This window comes from Numenius arquata, chromosome 4, assembly GCF_964106895.1.
Source record: "Numenius arquata chromosome 4, bNumArq3.hap1.1, whole genome shotgun sequence".
NCBI lineage: Eukaryota > Metazoa > Chordata > Aves > Charadriiformes > Scolopacidae > Numenius > Numenius arquata.
The window spans coordinates 70,027,304-70,046,747 of NC_133579.1; the positions used below are offsets into that span (position 1 = coordinate 70,027,304).

The 19,444-nt window shown below is 40.4% G+C and overlaps 1 protein-coding gene across 6 annotated transcripts in view; it reads right to left on the reverse strand.

Annotated features, from left to right (window-relative positions):
* Window positions 1-4,324: 4,324 nt before the first annotated feature.
* TGFBR1 (transforming growth factor beta receptor 1) overlaps window positions 4,325-19,444 on the reverse strand; it is a 34,339-nt gene continuing 19,219 nt past the window's right edge. For 4 of the 6 annotated variants that reach the window (XM_074146639.1, XM_074146643.1, XM_074146645.1 and 1 more), the window contains 5 exons: window positions 15,136-15,303; window positions 14,283-14,439; window positions 7,615-7,739; window positions 6,824-6,954; window positions 4,325-5,134 (listed from right to left, as the gene is read on the reverse strand). In XM_074146639.1, coding sequence (XP_074002740.1) covers window positions 5,009-5,134; window positions 6,824-6,954; window positions 7,615-7,739; window positions 14,283-14,439; window positions 15,136-15,303 — 707 coding nt within the window. In that variant the 3' untranslated portion in view covers window positions 4,325-5,008. The remainder of the gene's footprint in view (window positions 5,135-6,823; window positions 6,955-7,614; window positions 7,740-14,282; window positions 14,440-15,135; window positions 15,304-19,444) is intronic. The other 2 variants (XM_074146642.1, XM_074146641.1) reach the window with 1 other exon arrangement.

Consider the following 19,444-nt stretch of genomic DNA (forward strand, 5'->3'; position numbering starts at 1 on the left):
CTGGACACCTTCAGGTTCCCCATTTTGAAGAAAGAGTTTGCTGGAAGAATTGCTTTTTGGTAAATCAGTCTGGTCATTTCTGAGTCAAAATTAATGGATGCACACAGAGTTAGGCAAAGGGAAGACAATTTTTTTTTTTGTATCTACATCTTCACCTTCCTTTGTTTCCGTGCAAAAAGTTTCGGACTGGTGTTACATTTCCAATCTAAAGTTTCAGACTGGTGTTACATTTCCAATCTCCTCCAACACCAGCTGATTTTCCCTCCTGTTGGGTGATGGACTGAGGTCAGATGTTTAAGCAGCCTGAAGTCCTCAGCAGCACCGTTACTTCTACATAAACGGGGAGAAGGAACACCTTGTCAGTAGTTATTTTGTCCAAGAGATCAGAGACACCAGCAAGAGACACACTTACAATCCCAAGGAAGATGAGGCACTTTATGATTATCTGTACGGCGCAGGAGATGGATTGCCTCAGCACCACCAAACCCTTTTATCATTTTTACACCATCAGAAATCCCTTCCGAGGAAAAGAATTCCCAGCAAACCCACATTTTGCCGGGTAATAACATCACACCCAAACCCACACCTACCTGCAGCGTCTTCCAGAGGAAGACAACTCGGGCATTTTGGGGGGAAAAAAAAAAAAAAAAGTTATTTATTTTCACTGCTTTAATCTCTCTACTGTAGTGTTAGCACTTAACATAAGCATCCACTCTCCTACTGTCCTATTTACAATCCATTGAAATGTATACTCTACAAATACAATACATATTTTTCAGAAATGTAAGGGAAATGCACAGTTTTGTAAGGTTTTAAAAAAGTGACACTCATCTGTACAGAATCCTCAAATCATCCCAAAAGAGGAAAATTTACAAGTCAGTATCCACACAGCTACGTAACGGCAGGTGCTACAGTGACAAAGCAGCAAACTTGCTAATACGATAAAAGACAGAAAAGTGAAAGTGTTTTGGGGCACCAGGGAATACATTTAGTACCGCTGAAGTTGTGAAATTTAGTAATACCCATATTTCCAGAAACACGGAACTGCAAACTTGGAGAATGTTCTGAAAAAACATTAAACACTATATACACATGAGGTAAATGTACCTTGGTCTTTTAAGAGGTAATTTGAGTTTAAAGCAACTGATATGGTGAATTTTTTTTTGTTTCTTGTTTTTTGTTTTTTTTTAAAAAAAAAAAAAAGAAAAACACACAAAATGCTTAACACCTTGCAATCATTTCAATGGCACAATATAAACAAGGAAGTAACTAAAAGGTGAATTTCATGGCAATCACACTCGGAACCCTTACTGAAAAAAATAAAATAGCCTCTTATTTCATTTGACATCTTCATGCCCCCCGAACAGTCAATCCCAACGTCTTTACCCTATATACAAAGTCCTTCTTAGGATTACAAGTGGAACCATTGGAGGGTGACACTGTGCCATACTTGGAAAAATCAGCTTGAGAAACATCCCAGAATTCCAGCTTTTAAGGTTGGAAGGTCCCTGAAGAATTCCAGCATTCCAAAAAAAACCCCAACGTTTCGGGCATCAGAACGTTTCCAATGCTCCTTGTTCTCCACGTCCGTATCCACCCGGTCACAAGTCTGTAAACCAAACTGAGGCTTCAACGCTACTAAAATCTCAACTTGATTAAATCCACAAAACTTAAGTGAATGTATAATGTATGTAATATTTACAATAAACATTTGCATCAGTATTCATCAGAAACTGTTTTGGTATATACTTGAAATGATACAAAATTAATATTTTGAATGCTAAAATATTTTGGTCCCCCTGGATTTCCAAGAGCAGATCTGGTGATATTACAATCTTAATTTAAAAAATACTTATGTGTACCTGTGTCCATATATATAAGATATGATCTTACACAGGTAACATTTAAAGTTACATAATATATACAGACACAGCCTTTGTAAAAGGTGTTCAGTTTATATAATGGAAAAGAAGAACAAAGCTTGAAGTTGTGGTGTCAGAACCGAAGATACATATAGCTCTATTCAGAATTTTCCTGTTCTGCATTCCAATACGAACGAGGTTGACCCAAAACAACCTTCCTGATGTCACACGCCCTTATCAAGCATCCTTCCTGGGCTTTGTTTTTGCAAGCTTCTCTTATAAAGTGAAAAAAATTGGAACAACGTACGAATAGTTGCTAGCAATTCAGGAGGATAAGGATGGGACAGATGTAACAAACCACCGTGCAGCTGACTGGATGGATCTGCGTGCCAGGCACCTGCTGTAGGTTCTCTTTTAGGAAACCAAATGTTAGGGTGATAAGGTTTTGTAGGTGCTCAAAAAGCCACTAATGAAATTATCTGATGAATTATATTGGAAGCTCTCCCATGTTACCATCAAGATTATTATAAAGATCCGACGTGTGCCAGGAGCCTGATGATTCTGAAGTATGAACCAGACCACTGGTATCTACGGTAAAGATCCAGGTACGCTTATGAAAAACTCAAAATTTAACAAAGTTAGTAAGTGTTTAAATCGGAAGCCTTTCAGATTAGTAGGGAGATACAGTAAGTTCTACTTTGATGCTGACCTGCTTCCTTTAAATATTTGTCTAGATCCATAGAACTTGTTAGAGATGCACAGCCAGTAGATAGATTTGGGAGTTATAGTCAATCATTTCTTTAGAACAGTCATAACTGAAGAACTCTGTGGCGCACAGCTCTCCATTCGCACAGAGGCACAGTTTATTTAAAATACCTACATGAAGTCATTTTCGATCCAGCTTTGATTGATAGAGGCCTGAGGCACACAAGCCTGACTGGTCAGATAATGCCAAACAAGCATAGGTGTGACAGATGTACGTATGTTTAAACCCTATTGTTTTCTAAGAACTTCTCTTATTTTTAATCTCATCTCCTGGATGCCATCTTCCAGTATAAGTAAACTCATCCACAAAGGTGGTTGAATAAAGCACTTCATTACTTGCAGTGTAACTTCTGAAGATTCCTAATTCCCACATCGTTTACACCTATCTCCAAGCAAGCACTAAGAATCTGGCAATATGTAAGACTTAGCCAAGATAAAACCTTAGCGCTTGGCTCAGTCTTACGTCTTCTCTACAGCCTCTTCTTACCCACCCGTTTTACTGCTTCAGCTGCCGTCCATCAGACCACGGAACACAATCTCGACTACGCTTCTGTTAGTGACCACCCTGCCACTGCTACCGGCGTTGTGAAAACTCTCAGCGGGCTCCATGCTGAAGAATGACAAGGAAGCAGAGTTAAGGTTGTCCTCTGTGTGGCGTGACAGGATGGATACTGATGGGTTCCGGAGAGAAGAACGTTAGGTGGCATATTAATTACCAGGCACACAGACCTAGTGAAATACTGCTGAGCGTTTTGGGCATCACTGACCAAAAGGTCAACCAGACTCTTCCTAAAAATGTGACAAAAAAATTATAAATAATTCTGGTAACAAGCAGTTTTTTTATAAAGAGAATTTTCCATATTAATCCTCCCAGTCTCCTCCAGAAGTTGTACATTTGGGTGGGAGGCAATTCAATTTCTGAAGAAGTTTGCAAAAACCTTGCGACATCCTTAAAATCTCAGGCGAATCTTGACTAAAGCCATGCATATTCTGCTGTGTTCTTACGACAACACAAACCACCGTAAGCTTTGTTCTTGTAAGCAGGAAGGGGATTGCTGGAATCCCCTCGTATTTGTATCCGAAGACCTGCAGCTCACCGCTTTCTACAGCTCACCACTTTCTGTGTATGAGGCACACAAAAAAAAAATAAAATATATATATGCACGTAAGATTTATAAGCAGCTTTGAACTTTCTAGTACAAAAGCCCAAATAACTTCTCCCTAGTTACAGGTGCACTTAATCCTCATTTAATTGCAAATATTGTTCTTTGAGTCTTGACTCTGCAGAACTGCACAGAAAACATGCTTTTCGTATTTGATTTAATGGAGCAAGATCTTCCTTAAAAGCATTTTACTCCTCTTGCTACTTTTCTGAAGTAGATAGGTACTTCAAGCATTTTAGAAGTACCGCTTGATAAATCTTATATATAATTATGACTCATGACTTAATTACAAAATACGACAGTGAATTTACTAGCTTACACTATTTAAAACTCCTACAGTGGTTTAAAGAGTCAGATTTTGGTAAAATTAAAGGTATTCCACGAATTATGTACTCACTTGCTGAAACGAGTCCGAGTTAGAGCTTTGTTACGCAAAGGAACAGTTGATTTTTAACTTGCATTTTTGGAACCAAAAGTACCATAGGCTTTGTACGCTCCTACTGTTTCGCATTAAAAGACTCAAAAGCGGCACTTACTGGTGTAATACAATCTATTTTGAAGGTAATGTAAGGTACTGAAAAAGTGGGAAAAAAACCCCCCAGTAATCACGTATAAAGTCTAGTTGCATAAATTATGTTCCCACAACTGAATGAGGTCAATTTGTAAATCAAGGTTAAGAGTCCAAAAGATATCCTAACGTAATAGCTAGCAAAGTATATTCCAACAGTACATTCCCAATCTGAATCAAAGAACTGTGACAGTGGTTCAGAACAGCCAATGTACCAGCCAGGAATAAATTGCTTACAAGAGCCATCAATGCACTCTAGAATACAGCCAACCAGTTCCATTTTAAAAGTGACCTCCTATTTGTAGCACAGTTAACTAGAAGTTAAGACCAGCTATCAACTTTGCAAATAATAAAAAAAAAAATAATTATAGGTTAATAAAAATAAAACTAGGCTACACGATGTTTTGTAAGTAACCTGGGAAAGAGGTTCATAGTGCACAGAAAGGACCCAACACAACTGCTTAGCACGTCCACAAAAATCCTAACAAGTGACGTTCCTATGAAGTACTAAAAGGCAGCAATATCCTTCTGTTCCCCCAGTGAGGTAGAACAATTGACCTTCTTAACACGCCACTCTGGTGCAGATAGGGATAATTTTTCTTTTTTTCTTTTTTTTTTTTTTACAGTTTTCTTCTGTAGCAAATCCAGGATTACATCTTTATCCCCTCCTGTTGACTAAGCTGCGATAACGTTTTCTTAATGCGCAAAGCCGTCAGCCTAGCAGCTCCGTTGGCATACCAGCATTCCCGCATAATTTTTGCCATTACTCGTAAGGCCTGCAAAAGAAAGACAAGTAATTACACGTACTGCTGTTCCAGCGGAGCCCACGGAACCTCCGCCCTGCCTCAGCCTCTTCATACCATTCTGAAGTCTATTACTAGTACTACAGCTGCGTAAAAACACCTCAAACTCTTACTTCATTTACAGAAAAATAAAATGCTTTCAAATGCTATAAAACAAAACTAGTATTTTTCAGCAGAATTTCAGCCCATGCAACAATTATTTTGATAAAAATTAGGAGCTGTGGTTTCTGAATTTTTGCATTAGACAAAAATACACTTTTTATCGTGCCTCCAGTTGAAAAGCAGTAATATGTCAGGAGGTATTTTGTATTCCCAACCACTGTGTAGCTGGGAATGTACTCAACCACTTCCTTCAGTCACAAATTACTTTTAAAGGAGTTAGTCCAACGTATAGCAATTTAGAAGTTTATCAAGCCGACTTCCTCAAATTGAAGCTCTGTAATGAGTCTGAAAATTTCTGGAGTCTTTTTATCCTTCAAACAGCCATTCTTTGAAATCTGTGAATGCTGCTACGCAAGCAACAATGCAAATAACAACAACTGAAGATGAAAAAGTAATAGCTCTACCTTCCAATATTTTACACTCAAAGCTGTATTACATCGAGCTGCCAAGCAAGTTTGCAGGATTGGAATGGCAGCATTTAAGAAAACACCACCACAGTCTGTTGGTGTGTATCACTGCCTTTCTCTTCCCTGTGTTCTCTTGCCCAGTCCCTGACCTCACGCCTTCACCCATGTATTCATTTCATACATGCCGCAACACGGCTCCCTCTTCCATCTGAAGTACACCGTATCTCATCAACCTCTTACTCTTAAGTGCTAAGTCTTTGGCTTAGAGTCTCAGCTTCTTAATAACCGTGTCCATCTTTCAGTGAGTACACTACGGAGTACAAACCCCGAGACACACAAAGTACTGAAGCCACCACAGCTTTGGATGCAAACTCCTAAAGGCACATATTATTTTGGCAAGTCTGTAGGATATTCTTTTACTACACAATGACAGGGCAACGATCCTTGACTGAATTAGTTCCAAGCGAGCGTTCCCGTGAGGCAGCACGGCACTGCTGAAGATACCATTTGTCTCCCAACAAGCAGCAGTGCTGTGCTGGCGGAGTACTGAGATGAAACCACCAGCTCCGCTCCTTCAAGGAGCAGGGGGGCAGTGGGCAAGAATAAGAAACGTAGAAATCCTTGAAGCTGTGTAAGCACTGCTCAGCAGCAGCTAAACACACGGCTGTGCTATCACACTGTTTTGGTTACAAATCCCAACCACAGCACCCTACAAACTACTGTGAAGAAAGTTAACTCCATCCCAGCCAAACCCAGTACCACCCCCAGTTGCAAAATTGATTTGCAACGATGCTGCCTGTATAATATAAATCAGGCTAGCTTTTAATTTACATTAGCGTCACCTACACTTCACAGGAAGGGATCCTAGAATCCTCCGTGCAGGGTTATCTATTAATTTTTTGTGACATTACATTAAATATCGATGTATACCTAAGGATCAATAACACTCAATAAAACCACAGTGATCAGAATGAAATGAAGTTCTCGTAGAAGCAACCCTTTTCCCTTCAACAAGCAGCACAATTTTTAAACCGCTGAAATCAATAAAAGCTCCGGTGTCCGTTAAAGTAGCTTTAGCAAGGTTAGTTAATACCTCGCAGCTCTGCCATCTGTTTGGAATATTGGGCCTTAACTTCTGCTCACATACAACCTTCCTCATTTCTTCAACAGAAGGATCTGAAGGAACGAGGTCATAGTATGGCAACTGGTAATCTTCGTGGATTCCTGTAATGGGTTGAAAATAAGTTTATTTTAGTTAACAATAAATTACATATACTTCATTTTTTTACTGTGTTCCTTATCAGTACCCTACCATTTTCTTTTCTGGTTTTCATTTTTTTAAAAAATGACATTACAATGACTGATAAATAAATTTAAAAAAAAAGAATCCTTAACCATACCTTAGGAGCATTTACATTACCCTTGAGTTTTTAATTGTGAACTTATATATTTAGAAAAGATGGAAGCTATATCGAATCTTTCATATGTTATACTAAAGACACTTCTTGAAAGCGTATGATTTATAATAGCATGCTTTATTTTAAACAAGGTATGGGTGTCATCCAAACACATTCTAGCTAGCCCTTGCTTGTGATGGTCGTCCCTTGCTCTCAAGGACATTTAACATCACCCTTTTCTCCCCTCTATGTAAAGATTTTTGGAAAAATTAATATAGAGAAGGGTAGTTCCTATTTTCTCCAACAGGTATGGTTCATCGATTTACAGAGAGGTCGAATAATCCTGTAAACGATGACAAAGTCCGAGACGTACTGGCTGTTACCTTGCACCATTTTTAGAGCAAAGCGTTTACTCAAAAATTATTCAGGTTCTGTAAGTTACTTATAACTGCTTAGGGTATCCAATTTTGTAAAGATTGCCACGTACCACCGATTGAACATCGCCGAGCTATTTCCCAAAACACTAATCCCATTGCATAGATGTCTGCTCGTTTGAATGACTCAAAATGTTTCATGTTTATGGAATCATCTAGAACTTCAGGTGCCATGTACCTATTTGAAATAATAATAAAAAGAAAACATTTGATTTCACAAATACTGTAGAGAAAGTTCAGTGATACGAATCAGCTCAACCCCAAATTTAAAATATTTATGTGGAAAAGGAGACAAAGGAAGATCTGCTTCATTAAGGTTATCCAATCAAAGACCTTTCATTGCAAAAGGGATAATAAGTAAACCGAGAGGAACAATCAAAGGAACAGGGGGAATAAGTAAAATGTGAAATAATAAACAAATAGAGCTATAAATCTGTAAGACATGAGATAACAGAGACCATGACAAAGACCAAAAGTCTCCGGTGGCTAAGTGACAGGCTAGTAAGGAGCTCCAGGCAAAGCTTTAGAGAGGGCCAGCCTGGACATTGTAACTGGTAATAAGTGGGAAACAAGAGGAACATGAAGATTGTGGATATTCAAGGGAGGCCTCTGGGACTACATAACGCTTATCAAGGAATGTTCAGGAGAAGGGTAACCGGGAGGAACAACAGTGAGGCAACAGATAAAAAAAAGAGTATCAAAGGAGCCAGTTGCATAAACAGCTGCCAGTCACTCTTCTTGTCTGACCGAGCCCTGCACCAGCTCACCCCAGTGCATCCTACCTTCTCATTAAATCCTGACTATCTTTCCATGCAATCTCACCCAGGTGCACACGTGCTCCAAGGATTCCATGCCAGCAGCCGGAGGCAGGCAGAAGTGAATTCAGGGCTAGCAACTGGAGTCAGACCAGGGATGAAGCTGCCCTTGGGCCTGAGGTGCCAGCAACTGGAGAGAAGCAGGTCTCAGCACCAGCAGCTGGGAAAGGGAACTGCGGATCCTAGGAGAACATGTTCACAGGTCTTCAGAGGATGCATCTGGAGCTACCGTGGGGCAACCAGTGTGAATGAATCCTGGGCCAGCAACTGCAGTCAGAAAGTGGGTGAAGGCACCCCTGGTGCCAGCAGCTGGAGCAAATGAGGGTTTCTGCTTCAGCCCCTGAAGTGGGACCATGGGTCACAGGCTACACAGTATGTGTAATCATGCTTACACCTACCAGCTACAGGGGAGAACTGGGATGGGAGAAGCAGAGTCAGGGCCACTCAGCACCAGCAACTGGAGCGGGAGTCACACGTCTTAAGGTCTACGTGCCTTAGATGCCAGCTGCTGGGGTGGGAAGGAAGGTTTCTATTTTCCCCAAACGCAGTATGTGTGGTAGGTGCGCATGGGTGTAATTCACCAGCAAACCTCAAGCTGGTCTAGCCAGCAAAGAGGTGGCCCAGGCAGGGATGTCTGACAGGGGGAGAGCCTGTGCTGGTATTTGAGGGAACCCATGGCACGTAGGTGTGCTATTGCGCATTAACCCAGCCCAGCTAGTGAGTATGAGACCTGTGGAGCACGGAAGGGGACATTAGACGCACTGAGGGTTGTAATGATAGTTGAGGGATTCATAAATATGCATGGGCTTGTAAGGCTACAGAAGGCTACTTCAGTAATGAAGTTCAATCCTGATCGGCTGAAGAGAAGAAAGGAGACTTGATAGGACAAGAAGAAATGGGCACAAACTTGAACATAAGAAGTTCCACCTAAACATGAGGAGGAACTTCTTTCCTGTGAGGGTGGCAGAGCCCTGGAACAGGCTGCCCAGAGAGGTGGTGGAGTCTCCGTCTCTGGAGACGTTCAAAACCCCCCTGGACACGTTCCTGTGCAACCTGCTGTGGGTGGACCTGCTTTGGCAGGGGGGATGGACTAGATGATTTCCAGAGGTCCCTTCCAACCCCATATCATTCTGTGACTTGGCCATCTATACTTATATTTTATACAAGTTCTGACAGTGTTCTACGCGGGTGTTGAAGACAGCACATGGTGTATAGTGATCCGTGTCATCAGCCCTGCCAGTACTGTATGTGTCTGTGTATACCCAGCCTCAGTCCTGGTTGAATCCCAAGCAAGAAAGCAGCAGCCACATCCATGGGCTTGGGATGGAGAGAGCCCCCAACCCTTTAGACACATCAGGCTGGGCTCCAGAGGCCAGGCAGGAGGAAGACCCAGCTCCTGGAATCTGCCAAGATATAGCAGCCACTTATTACATTCCCTAGCAGAACTAGAGAGGGAATAGACATGAAAGGCTGGTTAAAAAAGCAAGCACTGTTAAGGATTCCTTGAAAACAAAGCCTCCCTACCACCGCGGTAACTGACTCTCCATCATACAGACTGTAAGTACCACCATAAACCATGCCAGGCTTTTTTTTTTTTTAATAGTAAGTCCTATTTGGGTCACACATTAACAAGTGTGCTCACAAGAAAAGTTTACTTTATCAACATTTTCTGGGATAGAAAAAAAAAAAAAAATCTGTGACAGACTTTCAACTGAGGACAAGGGGGACTGAAAACTGGCATGGCATCCAAGTGACTGGTACCTTGTTTAGTGACTAGGCCTAATGTGGGAACATCAAGCAAAATGTCAGCGTGGACCGCACCGTGAGAATTACTGACAGCACCATGCCCGCCGGCTGCTGGAAGGAAGGAATGAATGGTATTTGCTGTCGCAGTCAACATCCGTTGTAGCATTGCTCCCTCAACCTGGTACAGCTCCGGCAGCTAAATCCAACATGTAATGTTCAGCAGAGCGTTTCTCCACGTCACTGCCCCATCAATCTCAAGGTGACACGCTAACAAAGCGGGCAAACAATGACACCGGGGCTTAGGAGAGCACAGTTAACTGATAAAAAAAAATAAACACGCCTGACAATTGTATCCCACTCCAGTAATCTATGCAATAGCTCAACCTCTGGAACAGCCACAGAAGCCTCTGCACAACTGCACTTAATCAACGTAATACTGGGATTTTCTTTCCCTACTACCAGTGGTGGTAGGCAGAATACAATACACACTACTTAAAATAAATTACAGGATTACCAGACCTTTCAGAACCCTCTCAGCGCTACTGTGTCTTATGGAAAGGACATCCACAGAAGGAAGCAAGGGCTATCAACAGAAGAGCAAAACCACAACCGTTAGTCCAGAACTTCACCAAGGGTTGCCGACATGAGATTTCTCCTTAAGCTCTGTACAGGCATGTAAATTCCCAAGTGATAACCCAGCACAAGCAGAGGACAACTGTCTGAAGATGAACATAAAGGTTTACTTTGACAGCATTTATCGAATGGAATGGTTTACATATGTCAAAATCTTTGATATGGACAAGGCTCAAATTATTCTGGGCCACCCATATCAAAAACTATTTAATCAAGAATGCAAGATTGTGGTGAGTGTTTTAACGTTTTCCAAGGATTTTGCATTGCTGGATAATCTTTTTATGCTACTTCATGTACTTGACAGTACAGTGATCAGCGCTGGGTCGAGAAAGAATAATTGATCTGTCTTAAGATCACATGGGGATGGCAAGAGTGATGGAGCTGGAAAAAACACCAAACCAAAAACCCCAATCGCGTTGCGAGACTGTCAGCCAGAATCACTTAAACAAGCAGTAAAGGAGATTGCCTCAGTTTCTGTAAAGCATCCTAAGGACAAGGGTTTTATCACAAAAGACTATAAGAGGCCCGAGTGTGGCAATGGAGCTGAACTGACAGCCTCAAAAGAAAAAAAATCCCCCCTCCCCCCCCCCCCAAATGTGACTTCGACTGAATTTATCAGCAAATTGACCTCTTGCCATGATCCTCCATCAATGCATTTACATTGGCTTTGGCTTCCATAACTCAGAACGGTGACCGACTGCTCAAAAAGCCTGAGAGATTATTGCTGGAAGAAGAGAGGCGAAAGGCAAGTAGGTCATCTAGTGCAGAGAGCCGGTTCGGCATCGCACGGCCATCAGACTCAGCTTATATATTGGAAATGCATCGCTTGTGGGAAACAGTATTTTAGGTTCTGGACAGAACTATTCTACATAGACTAATTTTGACCTTCTGAAGAAGGTCAGCAGCTAAGTACCCTCCGAGAATGAAAGGGTAAGTCTACAAAGCAGTTTGCAATTATGCTGGGCACGGCTGTGCCAAACTTCAGGTGCCCACTGACCTCTTCCCCACCCCTTTTAGTCCAAAAGCTCTGTACTAGTTGCCTAAATTTCTTATACAGCATACAGGGAGCTTGGTGTCATCAACCAGGACCTGTACGCAACACATTGAGTGTGACAACTCCCATCACCAAGCCTGTTCTCCACAAGCATAGCCAGAATCGTATCACATTTATCACAGCTCATATCCCGTTTAGGCAAACTGCAGAAAAGCATCCACGTTCAGCTGGAATTCACAGCCAAACCTCTTTTAAACACAGCCTATTTGGACTACCAAATGTAACAGTTGGGCTACACTTCTCAAAGAAAGGAAAAAAAAAAAAAGAATTAGTCTTTTTTTTTTTTTTAAGAATCCCTCTCATGCTCCCTGAGGCAAGTTTATCTCCTTCTCAGTTTAAAGCTCACATTCCCTGAGCTCACATTCCCTGCTTTATGCTGCAGGCTGAGCTGTGACAGCGTACAATTCACACCATCTGGTAAAACTAACCCTCTGAACAGAAAAGAAAGAAAGATTCACTCAGTCAGAGAGAAGGATCGTCAGTCTGATTCAGCACCTAGATCATCACCCAAGAACCAGTCTTGCTGGCTTCCCAGACCACACATTTATCTCAACAGACAATCATCGGAAAAATATAAGCTTAGACAAGTCTCCCTGAACTCGCACCCAGAGCCTCCATGTGCAGAAGAGGTACCAGCAGTGGCAATCGATGAGAGTTCAAACTGTCATTAAACAGGTAAGATCTGAACTTCATTATGAAAAATTAACCAGAGTTGCCGAGTTACTTAACGAAGAACACAGAAGATGGAGGAAGAGGGGCCAGCCTGTTATGAGAATGAACAATTTTCAGAGGGGTAAAAGTGATTAATGTCCTTAAAATGGGAAAGGGACTTAGTTGCTACGGCTTTACCCTTGGGAAGAAGCATAAGGCAGATGAACAAGCAATTTAATAGCACCTACACAAGAAGAGATCTTCCAAGTGGGGTCCACAGACACAGCTAAAAGGATGCTTTCTCCAAAGACTAGACTAAAAGTAACTGATTTGCACGTCATTTTTCACATACAGGGCTAGTACAAAAGACCAAGTCACACCTGGTATACACCTTGCACACAGCTGGTATTTGTCACTGCAAATTTAAAGTACTCTGCTGTTTTACTACCAACGATCACCGCAGATTTTGAGAAGGAATAATGCCCAGTATTTTGTAATCTAGTACTTCAGAAAATAAATCTCATCTGACCATTTGTGTGGTATTTTTGAAGTTGACAAAGGACGCGTGTAGCAGAGCTTTAGAATAAAGTAATTTCAGCAACATAACTGTCAGTAAAATTATTTTTCAGTACATCTTCTGAAAGCTTTTGTTCACCGAGCCTTAAAAAAATAAAATGGGGGGGGTGGTTCTTCCTAAAAGCCACAGCTAAAGGGGCATCCTAGTTCATTGTAAAACCCCAAGCACACCCCTCCGCCCCCCTGCAGTATCACTACTAAAGAGAGAGATAAAATCAGTCATTTTTATGTATGGATTAGAGATCGGGCAACACAAACACAGAATTTTCTCAAATACTGCTAGGGCATTTGCTGAAGTTAATCAGGTACAGCCCTGAACCACTGGACTGTAGGTGATTCCAGACATTTCTCCGTGACAGGCATCCAAACTTCAGTTTGCCAGACCACTGAACCTGCAGGCCTCAAAAGGACAAAGAGTTGCCCACATCACACAGCTCCGTTGCTGTGGCTCAGTGTTAGTGCTGCCATCCCTGTGTGCTGCATAGCTGCACAGATTAAAGGAAATGAGTCTCTTCAGGATAGCCTCCACTTATTATTATCTGAAAGTCCAGCAATGATAAATTACAGGTAATAAATTTAATTGCACTTGTGTTGATGGAGTTGAACAGCTCTGAGTTCTTTTGAGGACAAGAAAAACCCATATTTCCAAATTCAGAAGTAGGCCTTTAAAAGAAAGGGAGTATACTGACTCATGCATTGACAATTCTATTTATGTATTATATGACAAAGATGACTGCTGTTTTAAGTTCTCATATTTCTCTCAAAAAGATGATCCCGCGAAAGCCCATGTCCAAAACTCTGCACCTTGTACATTCTACAACAAAGACTTCACTCTGGAATAAATCCAGCTTTTTACTTTCACTGTAAATATCCTGTCTCACACTCCAGATCGGGCTGCAAGCAACATTTCCATGCAACACAAGGCAAAAAGAATAAATATATGAGTAAAGTCTCCAAAACGGTCATTCATGAAGTCTCCTGGTAAATGTATACTTGTGCCCCACAATATTTTGCAAGTTTTTACACATGCTAATAATAAATGCCAAGATTCAATCTGCTTTTTAAGCACCTGTGGTCTAAATAAATTACCGTCTGACAAGAAAGTACCCAGGAACTCTACCTGCCAGTATTTACATTTTCCTGCTGCTTGCGTTCGTACCCATAAAAATCTTCTATGGGACAAGAAAAAAAAAAAAAAGGCATTTTATTATAAAAGTGGCCTAACACATCAGGTCAATGGTTTTACCTTTTTGTTCCCACTCTGTGGTTTGGGGCAATATCAATTGTATCTGTAGCTGAATCGTGCCTAACTGCCAATCCTAGGTCTGCAATGCAGCACGTTCCATTCTTCTTTACCAATATATTTTTTGATTTCAAATCTCTGTGGGCGATCGCTGGTTTGCCTGTAAGGGGGGGAAAAAAAAAAACAACCACAATAGAAATAACACATCTGTTAAAAACATAACTGCTTTTATTCTAAGCCTGGTGCAGATTTTGTTTGAAGTTACAGAATTCGTTCTAGTTCTGCTGCTTTTTGCACATTAAGATACCTCCTGAAATCATTCACTGGGGACTGGAGCTATGCAGAAAAGCGCCTTCAATATCTACTGTATTACTCCATTCTACTGTCCCTTCCTTCTTCCTTTAAGTATCTATTGCATTCACATACTACTTGCCACAAAGGCTTCTAGTATCTCTGGAAATAGACCCATAGTGCTGTCTCAAATCAAAGTTAAGATACTACAGGCACCACTACTTAGCGCCTTTTAATAGGTGTTTTGTAGGAAGGATTGTTACATCACAAAACCTGGATATACCACAGAAAGGAAGGTAAGAACACCCTCCAAATTATGAAGTTCTATCTGTTTAGACATTATCACAGATCCAAACCAGACATTTTTCAATTCACTCAGCTCCACAAGGGATTAACTCGGGTATCTGTGCTGAATTCAGCCAAGTAACTGGCTATGTGCAAAGCAACTACACCCTGCAAAGATTCAATGCTCTAATTAGGACAACAATTATAGTAGGGAGAGTATGTGTCATTTTTAAAAAACCCAGTATTCTCCAGGTGACAGGGTGAACAGTTGTAAGATTACCTTGTGTGCCAACAATTTCCATGTGAAGATGAGCGAGACCACTGGCAGTGGACAGAGCTAATTTTATCATTCCTTCCACCGTCACTGTGTACCTGTTCAGGTAATCAAAGAGCGATCCATGCTCATGATAGTCTGACACCAACCACAGCTGAGTCCACGTACCATTGTCTGCAAAACAACACCACGGGTATGAATACCACACACACGAAGGACGAGCAAACCATACATGCCACTTTTATACAACGCTTATGAAGTACAAACTATGTTTTGACAGTAACCTCAGCCAATTAGACTCTTAAATCTTTACTTCCATCCCCATAACGTTTAAATGCCTCTGTAAGGGCTGGGACAACCACTCAAGACTTTGGGAACAGCTTAGCGAGTATTCTTTTATTTAAACTTAGAGACAAACCCCAGGAAGTCGACGTCACTACGATTCCGAGGTGAACTATTCAGGATATTAGCCAGGCCCTGCCTTCCCCTTACTTTTCTGCCTGGGGGGAACCAGTGCTGAATGCATGATGCAAAACCAGTACTGTCACTATGGGTCTAGTACACTATTGTTCAGGTTACCCATTGAAAAAAAAAAAAAAAAAAAGAAAAAAAAGAAAAAAGTCTTTCAAGCAGGACACAAGCTTTGCCCCATAACTCTCTCAGTCTTCCCATAACCTGGCCTTAGCCTGGGAGACAACTTCCAGTTACCAGCAGCTGGTGGATTTTTTTCCTCTTGGAGCAGAAGCTGGCAAGCAGCAATTGGACATACTATTTCAAAACCAAAAATCAAATCCCATCTCTGGTGACCTCTAAGTTGCTGGCCAAAATTTAGGTTTCCAGGAGGCACAAGGATAAGGAGAATGAAAAACACCAATTATGAGAAAACCAGTTTGCTGTATGATTTTTCACTGAACTATTAAGAACAAGACAGGCCATAATACATTTGCAGATCTCTCAAGGCATATAAATAACAGATAATTAAATTGTTCACATTATTAAACCGGTGGGCAAAAAACAACCAACAACCAACCTTGAAGTTCAAGCCACAGAGAGGAGACTATTAACTGAATCCAAATCAAGGGGGGGGGAAGTTTTTTTTTTGACTGAAGTACAAATACACCAAGAGAAGAACAATCCTGCCACCACACACGTTTTCCAATTTTGTTTTGTTATAAACACAACTCATGTGGCAGATCTGAGAAGTGTTTCTGTAGAAGAGTCTCTCTTTAAAAGACTAGTTATTCCATAAAAGATCTCAGTTGGACTTCTATCCTGAATTACACAGCCCCTATTCCCTAAGAACAAGTGAGAAAACTCCGCACAAGCCAAAAAAAGCTCTCTCATTATGTGGTAGTGCCTACAGATCATCAAAATACTCAAGAACTAAATAGGAAGAATAGGAAGGAGAGAAGTGAATTCAGAAATTAGTTACTATTATAAATGTTCTGAAACATGCTTGGCCCAGAAAAGCAGCACAAAATGCTTCATCTAGGCATTGACAGAAACTACCTTTACATAAGTACTTGTGCTCATCTTTAAATAAGCTTGGGTGGCGGTGGGAAAACTTTCAAGCATCCCTTCTACTTAGACGTTTCTAAGGAGGCCAGTGATGCCATTAAAAATAATTTAAATGGTAATTAAAACATCACCAAATGCTTCAGAGCAGAGAAATAAAAATCTACATTTAAACAATTCTCATAATGGAAAAAGAATTCTGCATTGCTACATTCAGAGAAGAGTCTCAACCAAGTTGTTTATTTAAACAGGCAAAATAAAGCAGTCGAATGTTCTAACCTGTAAAGGAACGTTAGAAAGCTGCTGTTGCAGTGGGAACTTCTTATAATATGCCCACAGAAGTGATACCTAAGCTTTTTTTTTTTATAAAAGAAAAAGGAAATTAAACTTTTTCTAATATCTTCAATTATTTTATAGTTAGGACTGCTGCTTCTTTTGTTGCTTCGCATATCCAAGCATGATATGTGAAGTATCACATACCATGAAAAAAGAAATTACGCATACTATTAAATGTGACTTTTTCCAGAGAGAATTATGGTCTCTGAAAAGTCAGTCCAACAGTATTAGCTTCACTGCACCCGCTTTACAGAACCATTAGAAACAGGTATGTGTTCACAGGTATATAAAAGCTGCTTTCAAATACAAGTCAAGGAGCTCCAAAAAGCTGCAGAAGTTCAAAATAAACTTAATCAGTTCAGAATATTTTCTTTACTTAGTTTTATTCCACTGCTTCACCAGTTATGACCCTACATCACCTGAAATAACCCTCTCCTGGGTATGAACACTGTACACACTCATTGCTTGGTCCTGGATTTGATTTCTTCTCATGTTTCTTATGAATGGAATACTTCAGTAGGCGACTACACTAGACAACAATTAAGTAGGGAAATAAGTAATCTATTTTAAAGTAGTCTACCAGACCTATTGAGTTTAAACAAACTTTAAAAAATGTCACTAAGTTTCTGAAGAATTATCATTGCTTTGAATCAAGATTGTGTCTTTGCATGAAGTTTTTCCCTCTCTTAACTCTAGGTGCGCACCTAAGAAGAGAATATCCTTCTGATTACAGACCCTTCTACTTCATTTTTATTTATTACTTGCAAGTTTAAATATTAAGTCTGTTTTTACCCTCCTTCCAAAGGGGAACATATAAAGTTGAGCTTACTATCCATTCTGAAAGGAGTTACGACCCTTTCCCATTGTATGTTGTGTTTGCAGTCCTCCAAACACATTTTAAGAAGCTATGGCATTACATCCAAGCTCACATGAATAATATTAATTACAGACAAGCTGAAAGGCAGCAATAAGCACAACATCCAGCTATTAGATGGGACCTACTGCATTTTCTTTACCTTGCTAAATTTGGCAAGCTACACATTCACTCAGTGACCTAAGCAGAACACGTTATGATGAACTTAAGTCTTCTTGCACTGTTGACAGTAGTTAATTAATAATTAACCTGACCCCAAGTATTTTTGGCTGCACAGTAAACGGCATCTGCCACAAAGCTTTCAATCACAGCAATTGCATTATCAGGTAAGAAAAAGTAATTGCACTTAGCAGTAATTACACACAGCTTTCCATGAGCCTTCCCTACACACAGCCAAGGTAACCTCATTTAGTTCATATGCACACACCACGACCAGGAACCTCAAGCAATTTCAGAACGTTCAAAAACATCACAAAAATTTATCTCTGTTCTTGGAAACCTATTTAGGAGATTAATTAGCTATTTAATCTGTTTGTAAGAAACTTGACAGTATTTTAGATCATCAAAATCACTCAGAAGTAGAGATTTTTCTTTTGCAGTTCTACTCAGAATTTCGAATTTTGTTAAAGAAACCTTCAGATTTGTTCTTAGAAAGACCAGTTACAGTTGAGAAAAACATTAGTGAAGTCCAAGCAACATCCACCTTAGACAAGCTGTCTCTTGAAGAGAGCAATTTATAACAATTGCTTTATCAAATATGTAATCCAGTTTCGATGAAAATTGAATTGACTGAATTAACTTCAGTGAACAATGCTTTTTTCACATTGGCACTAACAAAAATTTGGACTCGGCACATGCCTTTTTTAAGCTAAACACTAGTTTTTTGGATTTTTTTTTTTTATTTAGGGTGTGACAGTACTGCTTGGTAAAAGAGTTTTGAATTGCAGACATGTAAGCTGAATGTTTAAAAGAAGTTACAGAAACTGCCTAATTGCATGCCTTCTCTAGCGTCATGTAGTAAAGTGGGATACATTAGTCTTTTCTGGCATGCAGATAACAAAAACACAGGAAAAAGCAGTGAAAGGATCAGATACAGATGGTATCTATAACTAAAAGACTCTTAGAAATGAGATATTCAGGGAAAACACTTCTGGCTGTGGCTGGAAGAGGACTAATACTTTGTTAGTGAAACAGCTTGACTCTATCACATTGAGATAATCATCTGAATAAATTGATGAAAAGCACTTCAGCTGTGTAGATTAGCAAGATCTTCCAGGCAAATTCCTTCTCAGGCTCAAGCCAGAGCTTCAAAAGGAATAAATAGCTCAAGTATTACTTTTCTCAAGAGGAATGAATTCTGCGCATTTCTCTCCAGGATATTGCCTAACATCATTCTTGGGGATCTACTTACCACCTAAGGTAGTCTGGACAGACCCTTCACCTAGGGAAGTGCAGCTTTCAACTAAGGGCAAGGAATGGAGATGTCAAAACATTTTAGTGCATAAAGTTACCTGAAATTGTGCAGTACAAGACTTCACCTTACTTGTAACACGACTACAGACAGCTAATCCAGGGAAACCTCTAGCACTC